The sequence below is a fragment of the Camelus dromedarius genome, chromosome 16, assembly GCF_036321535.1.
Source record: "Camelus dromedarius isolate mCamDro1 chromosome 16, mCamDro1.pat, whole genome shotgun sequence".
Taxonomy (NCBI): domain Eukaryota; kingdom Metazoa; phylum Chordata; class Mammalia; order Artiodactyla; family Camelidae; genus Camelus; species Camelus dromedarius.
In genome coordinates this window covers 36,728,522-36,746,613 of record NC_087451.1, presented here as the reverse complement: position 1 = coordinate 36,746,613, position 18,092 = coordinate 36,728,522, and the positions used below count along the sequence as shown (strand labels likewise).

General features: G+C 36.8%; 1 protein-coding gene across 6 annotated transcripts in view; it reads right to left on the bottom strand.

Annotated features, from left to right (window-relative positions):
* LOC105085697 (ATP-binding cassette sub-family A member 10) overlaps window positions 1-15,860 on the bottom strand; it is a 65,387-nt gene extending 49,527 nt beyond the window's left edge. For 2 of the 6 annotated variants that reach the window (XM_010975958.3, XM_064495611.1), the window contains exons 1-9: window positions 15,604-15,859; window positions 14,145-14,252; window positions 12,792-12,996; window positions 10,591-10,755; window positions 10,137-10,240; window positions 8,373-8,599; window positions 3,531-3,672; window positions 3,111-3,296; window positions 1,997-2,144 (exon numbers count right to left, since the gene is read on the bottom strand). In XM_010975958.3, the coding sequence (XP_010974260.2) occupies window positions 1,997-2,144; window positions 3,111-3,296; window positions 3,531-3,672; window positions 8,373-8,599; window positions 10,137-10,240; window positions 10,591-10,755; window positions 12,792-12,996; window positions 14,145-14,240 (1,273 nt within the window). In that variant the 5' untranslated portion in view covers window positions 14,241-14,252; window positions 15,604-15,859. Of the gene's footprint in view, window positions 1-1,996; window positions 2,145-3,110; window positions 3,297-3,530; window positions 3,673-8,372; window positions 8,600-10,136; window positions 10,241-10,590; window positions 10,756-12,791; window positions 12,997-14,144; window positions 14,253-15,603 lie in introns of those variants that run through there. The other 4 variants (XM_010975960.3, XM_064495610.1, XM_031468960.2 and 1 more) reach the window with 4 other exon arrangements.
* Between the last annotated feature and the right edge of the window lie 2,232 nt (window positions 15,861-18,092).

Below are 18,092 nucleotides of genomic sequence, written 5' to 3'. Positions count from 1 at the left end.
GCAAATACTACCCCCAAAGAAGAGCTGAAGAGGAGGAAACACAACAGCAGAGAACCTGCAGAAATAAGAAAGTAAAAGGTGTTGGACACATGTAGAAAAATACAAGGGAAAAGTATAGCTAGAAAACAAGTGTCTTTGAAAAGGGAAATGAAAAGAATAGTGTGCTGTGGTTTTAGAGATAGAATATGAGAGAGCAGAAATGCTCAAAGGTGAAAAAAAGTTACATAGAGCCAGAGCAGAACTAGCCAGAAAGGGACATTACACTGTGAAAAAGCAAAGGGATAAGGGGGGGGGGGGGGCATTAAAATTGAGAAATAAATTCATTTTATTTTGATTTTGATTTCATTTGGAAAAGAAAAGCAAGCTAATTATGAACAAGTAGAGGACTTGATAATAAAAAGTGGAAGTGTTACCTATTAAAATATGAATCAAATTGTGAACGGACGTATTGGGGGAAAAATCATTTTTAAGGTAGTAAACCAAAAATTTAGGAAAGAACGAATATATAATGTGGCACAGAGTTGTGACTGGGAAAAATTAACTCTGGAGTATAACTCTTATGTCTTCTTCTACGCATTAGAAAGAACTCTGATTTTACCTACTAGCTTCCTGGACCTGGGAGGCTAAAAGGGTAATGAACAAGGGGTAAAAGAGAAAAGAAGAAATTCCTAAAGGAGAAAGACAATGAGAAGAGAGAGAAGAGCCTGGCCCCAGTTTTGCTGGGGGACACTCTAAGATTTTAGAGAAAAGGAAGTTTTTACTGCCTTTGCCATAGGATGAGTGAATGAGAAAGTGAGTGTGTACACAAGGAGATGAGATCAGGGATTTTAATTTCCATTTTGCAGGTTTGAGAAATGTTAATAAAGTAAATATTTTCATTTATTCAGACACCATAGTGTTGAATTTTTGACTGTGACCTGTGCCAAGGCAAGGATACATGTTAACTTGTTTTTATATGGTTAATATGTTATATACTAATTTCTGGCTCAAAGAAGAAATTTCATTTAATTTTGAGAAACCATTTATTCACAAGACTAATTTTGTAAAATAATTTTGAAGGCAATTTGCTACATGCATAAGAAATTACTTACTTCAAAATGATATATTACGAAATTTTACAATAAAGTTATGTTAATGGAATGAATAAGAGACCTAGGGGACAAAAACCCCAAAATAAAAGTGTAATGGAAATAAAGAACATGAAACAAGTAAGTCTAGAAGGAAACTATAAATATTTTTAAGCAAAGTATCTGAATTAGAAAACATATAAAGGAAGATATCAGAATAAATTGGGTTTGAAAGGATAGAAACATTCAGATTCTGACATGTGAGAAAGAATGATGTATGAGTAAAATTTGTGAATTTTATATGGGCAAAGGGAATATAAATATATTAGTTCCTGGGATTATATGTGCAGACTACACAGGAATTTTATAATAGTTATTTAAAAGTTGTTTGTAGAGTTTATTAATTTATACAACACTATTTAAAGCATTCTTGTTAGGCTGATCTTTCCACAAAAAGGGAAGAGAAGAGGTCATTCATTAACTTTACATTGTGTTTTCTTCTTCATATCTTTAGATTCAGAATAACAATTTACTAGAGCCAAATATTAGCAAGAATTTCTTAATGAACCTTATCAGTGAGTTCAATTCAGCACTAAAAATTAGCATCATTTTCCAATAACTGTTTCAGTTGCTTCTTTCCCTCTCCCCAGCTGACGCACACACACACCCTTTACCTTTATAAAAGATAAAAACCAACAGAAATGCAGGTTTTTTAAAATTAAAATGTCTTAACAAAATAATTTCCATTCAGACCATTAAATAGCCTGAGTTGAAACAGTGAGATGAAATGAAAATTCTATTGCTTTGAATATTTTTCCTTTCTATGCAATCAGAAATGCTTTTTAAATGAAAAGTCAACAAAGAGTAAGGCATTACCTTAAAAGAAACAGAATTACTTTCAGCTCAACTTTAACCACACTATTACTTACCAGGCAAAACTCGTTCAAAATATAATGTTAGTATCAAATAGAGAAGAGTGTCAAATACCAAAATGAAGTATATCACTATCATTATGTGTGACTCTCCAGAAGGATCAGGAAAAACAACACCACTCAGGTTGTAATCCAGGTGTGAAATCTGAAATCAGAAACAACAAAATAAAAGTTAGATGAACCTATAAAAATAAAGTTTTTAATGGTGCTGCATAAGCAAATAAAATTCATATTCTAATATCCTTTTCCTGAAAAATGCACGGTGAAGTTGTTAGTAGCAGTGTTGCTTTTTACAGATAAAATTATTGTCACAAGGGTGAGAAATGCTCGATTAGAAAGTAAAACAGTTGAAGAATAGAAACTTAACTAATCAATTGATCCGAAGTTTTAAAGAAGGGGATTAAGAGAAGGGGCAAGCTATCAAAAATAACATATTCTAGGAGGAGAAAGAGTGGGCAGTGAACTTGAAGGACATTTAAAGGAAATACAAAAATGCTAAGTATTAAGATGTTGCAGAAATGTTAGAACATTAAGTAAGTATGGAAGACCCAAAGAGATTAACTTTAAGCATAATAAAGATAATTAAACACAGAAAGATAATGAAGATAGTAGCTAACATTCACATAGCTTGTGTCAGGCACTGTTCTAGCATTACACATAAATAATAGCACAGTTAGTCCTCACAACTCCCCACAAGGTTAATTCTACTGACATCCTTATTTTGCAGGTGAGGAAAGTGAGGCCTTGGAAGTCTAATGACTTGCCCAAGATCATCCGGCTATTAAGTGGCAGAGCTGAGCCTAATTCATGCCGTCTGGCCCTATTCACTACTCATAACCTCCACATTTTAATGCTTCTTTCAGTGGGGACATAAACCAGATATTTCTGGGTGGTCATATAACGTGCAATTATTTTTCTTACTTAAGTTTTCTAAGATTGTACAAATGATCTGTTTTGTTTATTACTCTGATAAGAAAAAATTTTATTTAGATTTTCAAAAGAAGAATTTCTTAAAATACAGGATAGTTGATCATTCAGTTTTACGAAGTACCAAACTCTTCAATAATTCTAAAAATCTAGTAAATGAAATCATGAAATGGTGTGTTCTTACCTGAGCCATTCCAGCAGTAAAGGCAAAAGGGCTAAACAGACCTAAAGCCCACGCCAACGATAAAGGAAGCTGTCTGTACAGCACAAAGAAACCCAGACCTCCCCAAAACACAGTGAAGAGAAATCCAACCAAACTGGTAAGAAATGGTTTCTTTATCAACACGCTCAGGAGGAAAGCCAGGGCAATCTGAAGAAAGAAAGAAGAATTCCAATTGGTGTATATATATATATATATTTTTGAGCATCTTGAATAGCAATATTCATCTATTTCTCACATTGTCAAAAAACTTTCTCAAAACATATAAAAACCAGGGTACAACATGAGTAGCCGCACCCTACCAATATCCTGAAGAAAAACTACTGTTTGCTCATACATCTGAGACCTGAAACAGGTTGAGAGATTTATGTTTTGCCAACTCACCAAAGACAGGCCATACAGGAAAAAAAGTGTGAATATCACCATGAAGCCAGGAATGACTATAATTTGGACAAATTTTATGACCAAACCAATTAAAATGGACATAATGAAGATGAAGCCAGCATACATTAATGCCCAGGAGAGCCTACGGTAGAAACAAAGGGTTAATTCAAAATTTACACTCAACACGTAAATGTTTGGAGAGGGAGTACGCAAAACAGTTCACAGTACACATTCCAGAAGCAAACATCCTAGAGTCAAATATAAAATTGTGGCTATGTGCACTCTAGCTCTGTGATCAGGGTCAAGTCTCTTATCTTTTCTCACCTCATCTGTAAAATGGGGTCAATCATGATAGCTATCTCATATGGCTGTTTTGAGGATTATGGAATAATGCACATGAAGACGTTAGCTTAGCAATTATTAAAATAATTATCCTTCAATTATAGACTAACTTTTAAAATTCATATAATTATATGCATACTGATTCTTTCAGTCAGATGACTATGTAAGTGTTAATGGAAAAATAATAATCTCACCTTTAAATTCCCTTACACTAAACTTCCTTATACAATTGTTCTGAGCATTTAACTGAAATCTCTCCAATTTAAGTAAAAAAGTTAAGTTTTCATTTTTTTCATCCTTAAATGGCTTTTGAGTCAGCCACTCAGGATATTGTTTTTTAAGAATCAGAATACAGCTATGCTGTTAAGAAGCACAAAGCTAAAATAAATCAAAAGGTGTCATGTGGTGAGGGGTGTACAACAGTGATCCTACATCATAGTAATCAAGGCTGGTTGTTTCTGAAAATCTGTGGAAATAGATAGAAAGTTATGTTTTAAACAGGACAATGCCTCTCATGTTAAAAAACTGACCTTCTATGAAAACACTGATAAAACTGCCAAGTACCCTCTGGATTTATATAGGGTTTTCAGCTTGAGTTATAACTTTGTACAGATAATACATTTGAAAGCCTTTTATATACTCTTGAGTAGTACATCAATCTAAGTTGTTATTACTATCACAAGTAAATAGCATTTTCTTGTGTACTTACAGTAAACTGAAAAGATCATAGTTTCCCTTACTCTCTCAAGTTCCCATTACTTAACTAGAAATTTTTAAAAAATCTTTTACAAATCCAAATACCTAATAATTTTATTCAGCTGACTTTTGAAGATAGAGTAAATCTTTCATCTATCAAAATATCTACTCCTAATAATTAAAGGTATTTTTGAAACAGCTGGCCATAGATGGACATAAGGAGAGTATGGAATATAAAGATTTGTGAAGAAAAGAACTGAGAAAAAAATGGACAACTTTCATGTTCAATGAATTTATAAGAACACCATATACTATATTTCAATGTTAAGTATAAAGGCATAAATCAAATCAAACACAGTTATTTTCTATAATCCACGCTTTTGTCATTTATACATTGCTGGTGGGAATAAAAATGAATGTCCACTCGGGAAAACACTTCAGTAGTTCCCTACAAAGCCAAATTACCATACAGCCCAACAATCATACGGCTGGGCATTTATCCCAGAGAAATGAAAACTTATGTTCATATCAATACCCGGATGCAAATGACAATAGCAGCTTTATTTGTAATACCTCAAAACTGGAAGTAACCCATGTCTCCTTCAAAGGTAGAAGGGTTAAACAAACTGACAGCTAGCCATATCACTGAAAAGTACTCAGCAATAAAAAGGAACAAATCATTGATAAATGCAACAACCTGGAGGAATTGCCAGGGAATTGTGCTGAGTGAAAAAAAATCAACCTCAAAGGGTTGGGTACTCCATGATTCCACCTACATAGCATTCTTGAAATACTGAAACTATAGAAATGATGAAGGAATACAGTGGTTACCAAGGGGTAGGGATAGGGGACAGGGAAGAAAGAGCTGAAGGTGGCTGTAATAACGCAACAGGGGAGACCCTCGTGGTGATGGAACTGCTCTATACCTTACGTGTCAATAACGTGGCTGTGATTACAACAGTTTTACAAGATGGTATCTTTAGGAGAAATTTGGTAAAAGGTACACAGAATCTCTCTATTTCTTACGATTGAATATGAATCTACTCAAAATAAAAATGTTTAATTAGAAAATATTGTCGTTACTTATAGCACTAAGACTAAATCATGTTTAAAAATAAGAAAGTATAACATGTACCGATCATTATAGATACAGAAAAATGATAAAAAAAATTGGGCAGGATTGGAGAGAACATATGGAAAAAAGTACTTAAACTGTTTTCAGTTATTATATTGAAGTAATATTATTAGTGTCATTAGACTGTTATACGTATATTTCTGGATAAAACAAACGAATAATTAGGGATATTCTAATTTTAATTTTCCCTGTATCTCTCCTGGGGAACTAGAATTATCAGTGCATAAGGAAAAAGATACAGTTCTAATATGGAAGAGGCTAATTAAAAACCCTTTAGTACTACATTTGAATTGTAAGTATCGGCGTGAACTCATGAGACATCTTTAATGTGTGTATGTTATTCTATATATAAAATGCAGCATACACATTATTCTCTCGCTTTCTCTCCTGAAAAGGCTAGAAACAATGACCGATCCCATGGAAAAAATATTTTTAGCACACAATGGTCTTGAAATACTTTTTCTAACTGAAAGAAACTGGAGCACCTTGTCATACAAAATAGAAAGGAACCTATCAAAAACAAAACTCAGAAACCAACCTGAAGCAGCTCCCTTTGGCCAAAGATGGAACAACTGGAGTTGTAATAATAATAATAATAATAATAATAATAATAATAATAATAATAATAATAATAAATATAATAATAGTTGTTATTATTATTATTATTATTTATTATTATTACTACAGTGGATTGAAATCTATTAGACATGTTTAGATCCACGAATTCATAATGGCATTTGAAAAACTGGTCATCTTTGAAGAAATTTAGGGAAACAGTTAATTATCTTAAAAACTAATGAAGGGGGAGAATCAAGCAAAAAAATCTGTTTTTAATCATTGTTTAAATCATTTTTTCCTATTTCATCCTCTTCTTAAAAATTAGCCCCACTAGGAGCTGATCTTAATTCGTGTATATTTATATTTAAACTAAATTCTCTCAATCAAGATTCACAGAATTCAAAGTACCAGAATTTCATGAGAGAAATGTACAATTGGAAAGGGATTACTATAAATAATTTTCATGACCTATTCACTATGTTTTATAAAGAAATTACTCTCAAGATTCTTTAGGAGTTCTGCATTCTTAAACCTTATTTGGGTTAAATAGATTACAGCAAAATTTATGCTTGATCAGGTCAAGAAAGTGGAAGAAGGTAAACAGATAAGAATTTATAAGAAATATACCAGCTTTACCTTAATTTCTGGGATGCCTGCATCTGGGAAATCCTGGAAGTTAAACTGTCAAAACTTTTTAAGCATATGATTTTATTTTTAGAATCTCTATTCTTTGTCTTTCAAGAGAAAAAGGAGTAAAGAGCATATTTATACAAATGCTCTCTCCAATAACTAATGCAATGTTAACTAATTTTTAAAAATCTCTAGCCAGTGCAAACCCTGCTACCTTGGACAGTTCTATATGAGGAAAATTTCTGCTGTGTTTACCTCAATTTGGAACACTTAGAAAATTGAATGTAAATGTAATGACTATCTCAAAAACCCTAAAGACAATATGATATGCAATTCTATTGGCACAATTCACCACAGCTTTTTCTATCAAGGGGAAAATATCCCTTGTCACTAATTTTATTTTAGTGATATATTTGTTATGTAGCACAGTGTCTACAAGAATGGGGTTTTCTTGGGCAAACAGCTTAACTTTTCAGCACCTTAGTTGTTTTACCTGTAAAATGGGTTAACAGCACTATGAGCTGTGCGTGATCCTTGGAATACAGTAAATTCAATGTTTACCATTATTACCATTATTATTGTTTACTGGCTCAAAGTGTATGGGAAAAGAGACAACAGATAAATGGATAGAGATAATGGACAGAGAGAGACAGACAGATTCATTTTACTATGCATCTTAGAAGCACTGGGGACCATCTGTGCTAAGTAATTTAAACACATTGTCTCTTTTAATCCTCACCACCCAAAGAACATCTTTATTGACTAACCATATGAATTGGCTTCAATAAAATGTGGTAATTTAGTTTACTGTTTAAATTTTTCATCCCTTCTCCCACGCTTCACTTCCATGAAGGGAGTATAATTCCCTGTATTACTGATTTTGGGCTTGGCTACTTGACTTGTTTTGGCTTCGTGGTGGGCAGACTACACTTCTCTGTCCCTTGACTTGGGGTTTGTCCACATGATTTGCTGTGACTGGTGGGATCTGATCAGCTATGACATGAGCAGGAGCTTCAAATGTGCTTCTGCAGCGAACTGGTCCCCTTGTGCTTCTGTGACTGAAGGAGGAGAACATGCCCAGCAAGCCTGCTGAGCCAAGGAGGGTGGGTGACATGTGGGACAGAACTAAATGCAACTTGCATCCAAGCCCAGCCAGATCCATCCCGACTCCAGCCATACTACAGACAATTGAGAAAGAATAAATGATGGCTGTTGTGACCACTGGATTCTGGGGTGGTCTTCTATGCAGCATTTTTTCTGGCAATTGCTAACTGATACAGGCATTGTTTTTCTTCAACTCAGGGAAGCATAAGCACAATCCTTACTTACTTTCTACTGCTATTAAAATCTAATACAAGTAAGGTAATTAAAGTGAATGAATGCAAAAGCAATTCATGACTGCAGCTAATTTCATTTATAACCTAATGAGTTTCTCTATTTATTAATGTGTGATGCATAGGTAAAGCAGCAACTTGACTTACCAGAATGCTGTCCCTCGGAGACCCATCACTGTCATCAGCTTCTTACATTTTTTTCTTTCCTCTGTAATGTTTAATGATGCAGTGTATACAAAAGGAGAGAAATAAACTACACAAATAAAAATAAACCATTTGTCTATATTTTTTCTCCTATAGATGAAAGGCAGTGTCCTCATATTTATTCCAGTAGCTGATGTCAATTCTTCCATCACAGAATGATTTGTTGTGACCTAAATTGGGATGTTAACAAACAGATGTATTATGTTAACTATAGAAGAAATATATAAAAAACCATACACCTTTTGTTTCTTTACAGTTTCCTATAGAAGTATTTACATATTTCTATCAGTTTAAAATACGGTGAACTAAGATAGGTAGATAGATAGACAGGCAGGCAGGCAGACAGGTAGTAGATAAGGCTGGATAAATGAACTATTCCCATAGTTCAGTCAAGAGATGATGATGGCCTGGACAGGCGCTAGTGGCAGCGTTGAAGAGAAGTACATAGATTTGAGCTTAGAATTAACAAGGCTGGATGAGAGATGGGATGTAACGGGTGAAGCAAAGGAAATGACTTCTGCTAATTCCCCAGTTAGGTGGGTGGCTTTGGCGTTCGCTGAGATACGGGAAATTTTTAAAGTCTCAGTCACAGTTAAAGAAAAATACAAGCATACAAGTTTGAATTGCTTATGGGGCATCAAAGAAGAGTAGAGTCAGATACTTGGGACTAGAGTAGAGCAAACCTCATCTACCGCCTGCTTTTGTAACTAGAGTTTTACTGGAACAGTCGTGCACATTGGTTTACCGCTGCTTTCACATTAAAGCAGCAGAGCTGAGTAACTGCAACAGAGGAAGTTAGACCCCCAGAGCCCAGAACACTTGCTAACTCACTCTTCACCGGAAGAGTTTGCTGGTCAAAAAGCAGAAGCAGGGTTCCTGGAATTACCAGCATGTAAACTGTAATTAAGTTATGGAAATGGATGCCATCATTTAGGAAAAGTATACCGGATGGAGAAAGACGCCTAGGACAGACCCTTGTGGAACTACTGACTTGAAGACGTGGGAAGGTAAAGCTGGATGACACTGCGAGCAGCCTGAGAAGAAATGGCTAGAAATGTGAAGGAAAATCAAGAGAGTGCTATGATATTTAGTTAAAAGATCAAGTAAGACAAGGAAAGAAAAACGTCCCTTGTTAATTAACATGAGGACTGTTACTGACCTTAGAAAAATTCATCTTGGTGGTGTGGCGGGAATAGAAATTATATTAAGTTGAACCAAAGTGAAAGCAACCCTTTCAAGAAGTGGAGAATTAAGGGAAAGGAGCTAGAAGATTTGTTTGAGGAGAAAACATGGATGAGAGAAGGTCTTGATAATAAATGAAGAAATTAATAATTTTAAATATGAAAGGAAGTATCTAATTGGAAGGAGCTGAAGAAAGAGGACATGGAAGGGGTAAATCCACTGTGCAACTCTCCTGATAGTGTTGAAAGGGATAATGTTTTCAGCCTATGAACTAAGGAAGAACATTAGGATGACACCGAGAGAAAAGGGTGGGTACAGAGAGGAGCAGGTCTGTAGTCTCTAGGGTTTGTGTTGGGAAGTTGAGGGATATTCCCATCTGACAGCTTCTGTTTTCTCTGAGAATGAGAAAAATAAAAAGTAATATCTCCTAAGAGTGTAGGGCCAAGGTGCAGGAGGAGGTAGCGACTGAAAGTAAGGTCAAAAGTATAGAATATTTAAAATAGATCTTTGAAGTTAGGCACTTACTTCTATAATGGCAGCATTAATTGCGGTTTGAAAAGCCACAAACCCTTTCTTCCAGTACCTTGTCAAGGAACAATAAACTTCATCAGGCAGACCCCGACAGTGTTCTTTAAAGAGGAAGGAAGACATGCCCATCATTATGCAATGGAATCAATTAACGGCATTAAGAACATTAACTTTGGCTCTAAAGTTAAAATACCTAAATGTCAGCTCAAAGCCCATGATTACACAATCTAGAGAATTTTTTAAGCACTCTGCAAAGCTGGAAGAAAGAAGATTACTGAGTGACTGCCAAAATAACAAGACTTACACTGTAGTAAAGACTGATCATTGAATTCAGGAATAAAAAGTGTATTACTTCTTTTCTGGATTTTATGAATGTTCCTATCAGTCACTCCCAACAGGGGGTTGATGAAGTAGCAAAAAAAAAAACTGGAATCAATTCTCATGTAGTTACCTGAGTGTTCAAAGTGCTCTTTTATAATTGGGAATCTGTATCTCTGACTGAACTTCAGCTGATATGAGAAAGTATCACTGAACACAATTCCCACCACTTCAGAGCTGTGTTCTGGAGGCACTCTGTTCATGGCTTCTTCATCAGCAGTCCCAATGACTGTTCTTCCTGCCATGGGTGAAAAACATAATCAATCATAGAAACTTATTACTGAAGGATAGAAAACCAAGTTGCAATTGTTTAGATTTCCCATAAAATTACTGGTTATATACTATCCCAAATAGGCGCCTCTAAGTTAAGGCTGAAAGCCTTTTCTATTGTTTTAAGTTCAATGTAAACACATGAAAAGATGTGTATTATATATTCTTTACCCTGAACAACAGAGGTTTGAACGGCAGGGAGTCCACTTATATGCGGATTTTTTTTTCAATAGCAAATATTGCATTACTATGCTATCCAGGGATTGGCTGAATCCATGGATGTGGAACCACAGATACGGAGAAACCTCGGGAGCTGAGGGAACATAGATGCAGAGGGCTCACAATAAATTACACTCAAATTTTCGATTTTGTGCAGGATGGGCTCCCCTAGCCCTCCGCATTTATCAAGGGTCACCTGCAAATCAATCTGCAGCATATTTTTTAGTGTAATTCCCATTTTAGTAAAGGAAAAACAATTTATATGCCTATATTCATACAGAAACATATGTATAAATAAGTAATCACGTATATGCTTGTGTATATAGTATCTTAAAAAGATACAAGTTTAAATGGAAGCTATGATAGGGAAGGAAAGATGGCCAGGATAAAAGCAAAAGCTCTCTTTTCTGCTTCCTACAAGTTATATTGCTTAGCTTTTTTTTTTTAAAGCTGGCTTTTACTTTGGTAATTAAAATAATTTAAAAATTAAAAATAAAAAATACTTAAAATAATCAATAGAAATGAGAATCTGGTGAGGCTTTTCCCTGCCATGATCATAAACTGATTTCCATTTTCTGAAAATAGTACTCCAGTAGAAATAAACTGCATGCAAAGATCAGAGTACAAAACTCTGAAGTAATGTTACAGTCCACCCAGATTCTCTGGAGTCAAGAATGCTAAGAATTAAACTCATAATATTTATGAATGAGTACATTTGCAGAAGTCACCCACTCAATCGGTTGTTAACAAGTCCACTAATGATGGAAGTTTTGAAAATTTCTGAAGTCCAATTTATGGCCTCCTTTTTGAATACTTTTTATACTTTCACGTATATTATGTTTTAAAATTTTTACTAATTTTAACACAGTGTTTAAATCTCATGCAGGATGATGTCTACATGAAGAAGAAGATACTCATGTTCACAGTGAAGCTGTATCCTTCAAAAATACTTGTCCTTCCAAACAGAGTAAGGCTGTGAAACTTTATGAGGACAAGGCTAATTTCACTGATTCTCCCTAAAGTTACACAAATACCGTGGAGGCCAGAACATGCCGAACAGCAGAGTTAGATGAACATGGAATGAGGCAGTGAGAGAGGAGCTGTGACCAAGACAGGCCGGCACAGGAGCTGGAACTGGGTGTTTCTGTAAGAGAAGGACACACTCGGCAGGGTCGTGAGGCCCTAAGGGCTGAAAGCACCGGACAGCTTGCACTGCAGAGACTAGTCCCTGAGGCTTTTGTAAATGTTTCTTCATTTAAAAAGAGATGAGGAAAGAAACCAAATGGATGATGCATGGAGAGCCAGACCCAGGTAGAATCAACACTGGTCAGGCAGAGCACGTGACCAATGCGGGTAAGTGAGGCAGGCAGAAATCAGAGCTTCAGAAGCTGCAGTGAAGAATCATGAAACCGGGCAAAGTGGCCAGGGGTAAAAAGTGGAACCATCTAGAATAGGGTCCAACATTTTATCCTACCCCAACTTTACTTTTTGGAGCAAACAACATACTCACAACGATAATGACTCACAATACCATGGGTTTCAAGGATGACAGGAAAGAAGGATGTGTTTTGTTTAAAAAGCCCCAATTAAATCTTTTTCACTTTGAAAGATACACTTACTTGTAGCTCCACACCAACCCCTCACCGCTTATGAAATAAGGATCCTTGCCCCAGTTGAGAACCACTGACCCACAAGCTGGGTAAAAAAAATCAATTTGCAGAACAAACTTCAAATTAAACATGCATAGGTTACATTACAATGAAACACTGCCATTGAACAACACACCTTTCATAAAAGCAGCCAAAGCCATCTTATCCATTATCCTCTGTGTCATGTTAGTGACTGGGGTATAGACCACCACTAGATCAGAGTCATTAAATTGATCCACACGTCCCAGAACATGAGGAGGCTGTTCATGAAAACGAATAGCTCTGAAGAATTCCGAAAATATGCACAAAGACAGCCCTAGAAGCAGTGCTTCTGTCCATTCCTCCAGCACACAAAAGAAAAATGAGTCAAATTATAATGTCATCCAGGACAGTGAGAAACATTCAAACGCATCTTAAGACAGAAAGTATTGTCATTGAGCATAGTTTCATTTCACTCTCCCATTTTTTTTCTTTCCCAGTTACCATCCATCCTTTAAAGAAACCACCATTTCAAAAAAAAAAAAAAAAAACTCTGACATAGTATCAAATATGTCCATTGATCTTGACCTAAGTAACACAGCACCCCTAATAGAAGGACCACTATGGATTATATGCCCTCATACTGATTTTTTATAAGTACATAGCATCACATGAGATATTCTTGTCAAAAGTGTTTAACCTGAAGTTAATCCCATTTTTAGATCTAACTTTCTGTTTCCAAGAAACATAGACAGTTAAGGAATGAGTTAAATGACAGAATGAAAAGTACAGAACATGGATGTTCAACAAGAGAACAGCTTTGGTCTCACTGGTTCCTGGACTGAACAAACCAACCTTGAGACGTGTGGGAAATTTTAGGAAATTGAATTTGAATATGAAATTAGATAACTATACGCAATTATTGCTAACTTTGTAAAGGGTATTAGTGGTTATAAAGGGGAATGTGTCCCTAATTTTTGTAGATGCTAGCTGAAATATTTAGCAGTCAAGTGTCATGTATTTTAAGAGAGGAGTTGAGGGGAGATAGAGATGAAGCAAAAATGGCAAGATATTAACTGCTGTCAAATCTGGATTGTGGGTGAATAGGACAGGATGCGAGTTCACTGGATCACTATGATTTACTCATTTAAAATCTATTTCATTTTGCCTGGCTTTTTCTTTTTTCCCTAATACTGAAGTTAGCCCAGGGTAAATCAGAATGACTCCACAAGATTCAAATGGATTAATTATTTGGAAAATGGCTAGTTCTACTCAAAAAAGTGTTAGTTAACTTTGTTTTTCAGGAGCTGAAATATGAGCCATTTAGTTAACTTCACCTTTTTCCATAAATATTATCCTATTCTGCAATATTTTCAAGATATTATATTGAGAACCCCAAATCAACTGGCCTGTAGAATTGATGAACATAAAAAAGCAATAAAAATGGCATAATATGAAGGGATGGATTTTCATTCACTAAACATGGAAAAATACATGTTGTGAACCATACCAATAAGCTCTCTTTTTTCATTCTCCATTTTTTAAGAAAATTCTTGTGCAGAAGGGCCTGAGTCTGTTGACACACACTCATCTCTTTTTTAATCATTTTGTCCTGTTCCTTGAGAAAGAAGACAAAGTAAATAGACAGCAATAACCAGATGAGAAAAAGACCCCCCACCAAAAAAATCCAGTTACAAGAAAAGCTTCTACACACTTTGAAAACAGTCCCAGATAAACTCACTGAATGCCTAACATTTGACATAAAAACATAGATTCAAAAGGTTTTTCTGCGGATAAAGTATTCCTGAAGGTAGAACACAGTGCCAGCTGGCCTTTCTCTGCAGGCGCTACGGTTGTGAAAGATGGGGGTTTGGTGTGGGAGGTCTTCTCCCTTTTGTCTCAAAAGTACATTCTTCTGCCAAATCCTGACATTAAAACAATCTAAAGTAAATCAGTGAATAAGATGTTAGTAATGTTCAGAATCCAAATCACACTTTATACCGTTTACTTAATTTTTTTTAAAGGTGTAATAGGAATAAAACCATCTCCAGTTTTCTGTCACTCAGAGATTTGACCATAAGCAGTCTATACTTTGAATGGCATGCTTTCACATGCTTATTTGATGACATTAAGGAAACCACTGAGTGAAAGAAAGTTGAGTAACATTTCAGTCATTCCTAGAATCCCAAAGAGCTCATTTCTCCTCTTCAAATTCATGAGTTCCCTTCTAGGAAGTAAGTATGTAAGACACATACAGATGAAAGCCAAAAACATTAGTTAGCTAGTGTGATGGAGTCACTGATGTGTGTAGAACATCCTGATGTGTAGCAGTGATCCTTCTGTGTTTTTAATTTAAAATTCTGAGATGATAATTTGGTATCACAGCTCTGATTATCTAAATTCACTCGAATAAATGATGTTATATACAAATTACAGTGTTTGGAGAACTTGCTGGATTCCCTTTTTGGATAAAGGAAAAGGTAAAGTTACCAAATACCAAAATAATCTCTAAAATCCAACTTGAGAAAGATTCTAAGTGAAAATACCCATTTTTATGTTATGGCTATAGAGGTCTACGTGGAGAGCTCAGGAAGCAACCCACAAAGACATTTTATAAGAAAAAGGAAACCACAGGGAGAAGCAACTTGTCCTAATGCCTCCACAGTCCCAAAAAGTAAAATTTTGCAAGTTCTCAAAAGGCCATCAAGGGAAGTGTAAATCTGACACACAAAAATAACAATATTTATACATACCTTGAGTCTATCTTCCATTTGACTATCACACCAAAATACTACGTTATTGAGTTTAAAATATTACATCACTCATTAGGTCTATAATATAAAACAATAATTTAGAAATATCAGAACAATACAATAATTTCAACAATGTCAGTCAAGATCCTTGGTACTATGTCTTTTGTGCCTTGATTATCTTATGCAGAGTGAAAGGTAAAAACAAATTTGACTTACTGTCAGGAAAGTAAGAGTGAAGAACTCAAAAGCACTCTTGACTCACTGGTCTCTTTCTGTCCAGAAGAACAGTTAACAATCCTTCAAGGACTTTTCCACAAATGCTTGCCTCTTGTAAATCTGTTTTCATTCAGTTGGTTTCTGAAAACAGGCCATGATGTCTGAGTAAAAAGCCTGCCAAACACATTCTTTTCTTGCTAATTTGTTTTTTTCCCATGTCTTTCTTCTTGTCCAGTTGCTTCACAGGGAGGGTGCAGCTATGGATGGTTGGCTAAGCTTGTCACGTGGTATTTGTTTATTGCTCTCTCTTTCTGGCATATGCAAAAAGTGATCAGAGTCAAAAAAGGAAGAAAGAAAAAAAAAAAAAAACCTTGTCCTAAATAAGTCTATATTAACTTTGAATGATTCAATATTCAACAGCCACGCCAAAAAAAAAAAAAAAAGACAAAAAAGAAGTTGAACAGAGAGAAGGAAAACGAGTCTCAAAAATCAGAACAATTTATGAGAAAACTTTACCAAAGACTTAACTGCACTTCAGTTAAAGGGTTCTTTGCACTGATTCCTGTGTGCCAGAAAAGTATGAGAAGGGTTTAAATGAATTATTTCATTGACACTCAAAGCAAACCTATGAAGTTGATACTGTATTTGTACACATTTTACAGATTTGGAAGGTGAGACTTAAAGGTGAAATTATTTGCGGATACTCAAAAAGAGGCAGAGTTAACAGGTTAACTCCAGAATGGTGTCTGGATTCCAGGCCCCCTCATTCTTAACTGCCACTGTGAAAATTACACTAATAAAAACAATGATACCTAATATCCATTTTAATAGTTTAATAGTTCAAACTAGATGGGCAGAATGCTTTTTTTCTTTAGCTACAAATATTGGACTTCCTCAGAATTGTAAATAACCCCTGTTTCTCAACTCTGAAAATCTCCTTCCATGATTTTTTCAGTAATCATTACTCTTCTTGGGATGTGTACACAAATTAATCACCACTCATGAAAATGAAGGACAGAGAGAGGGAGAAGCACTCAGACTATTCAAGCTATTACCGTTTTCATTAAGAAGATGAAAATAAACATTTTCTTTGACTTTAATTGCATTCCCTCCCTTGTTAGTCACATTTCTCTTCTTGTTTCCTGGTCATTACTAGAAGTAAAAATCCATGAAGTGGAAACCACCAAATATTTAACCTGGTTCCAATCCCAGACATTAATGATAATATTTAATGGCTGGGAAAAAAACTACTAAGATCGTTATCATAATGCACACATACGTTCCTAGTAACTACATCTAAAGGATAATTTGTCTATTTCCATAATTTTAGGGAAACAGTATTGTAACTTCCAATACGGCACAGTAAGGTGGTTACAGGGAAGGGGTCTGAGACCTACATTCCAAACTGTCACTCACTGGCTATGCACCTTGGACAGGTGCCATAAAATCCGCAGACCTCTGTTCCATATTTATAACAGGGTTGGACCAGGCCTCTGTACATACAAACTGTGCAGAGCGGAAGAGGCCAAGACAGCGGAGTAGTAGGACACTCATAGCTCACCCTCTCCCACAGATACACCAAGACTCACATCCACGGACCGACTCAGCCAAAAAGAGCACCTGCGGAACTCCGACAGCACACTGCCCTCTTCAAGAGACAAAGACACCAAAGATCTGGTAGGAGAAAGGAAAAAAAGATGAAAAGGCAAAACAGTGCAGGACCAGTCCCGCAGGGAGGGAGCGGCAAAGGAGGCCTGGCGCTCGTTCTCTGGGTCTCCCCTCTCCAACCGAGAGGCCAGCGGGACAGAGTGGGAGCTTCCGAGGCTCGGATCTATACCGAGCAGCCCTTGTCTGACAGAACTAAGTTAAACGGGCACAGAGGGTCCCTGCGACACCCAGCCTGAGACCCGAGCCAGGAGCCGGGGGCCACGACAGGCTGCCCGAGCAGGGCAGAGGACAGGGACGGCTGCACTGAGGCAGCCCCAGTGAACTGCAGGGGGCTGCACGACGTGGATGAGTGGTTGCACAGGGCAGAACGACCCGGGCCCTCCCTGAAACAGCACAGCTTATGTGCCCTGGAGGGAAGGGTGCATACCGCCATCTCTGAAAACACACGGAAGGTTTCTGGCGAGAAGAGGCGGGGTTCAGGCGCTTGGCACCCAGGTGGGGGCGGGGGCGAAACCTGAATCCGCGCCTGGGGGCTCTGCAGCCTCAAAGGCCAAATAGTGACTTGTTTACAGCCCAAGTCAGATAGCATCCTTCAGCCCTGGTGCCTCGCAAAGTTCGCGCGGCCAGAACAAACAAGAGCTGAGTTTGGGCACGGAGTAGGGGCAGGGCTGTTCCGCGGTCTTCCCGGGGCCCGCCTGCGGAGCGCCGACCGGGGGCTGAGCGCGCAGCAGCGCAGAGCGACCGGCGCCGGCAGACGGTGGGTGGCCCCCGCCTTTCCGGCAGGAACACTATGCTGGGAGGGGGCGCAATCGGCTTGCCGA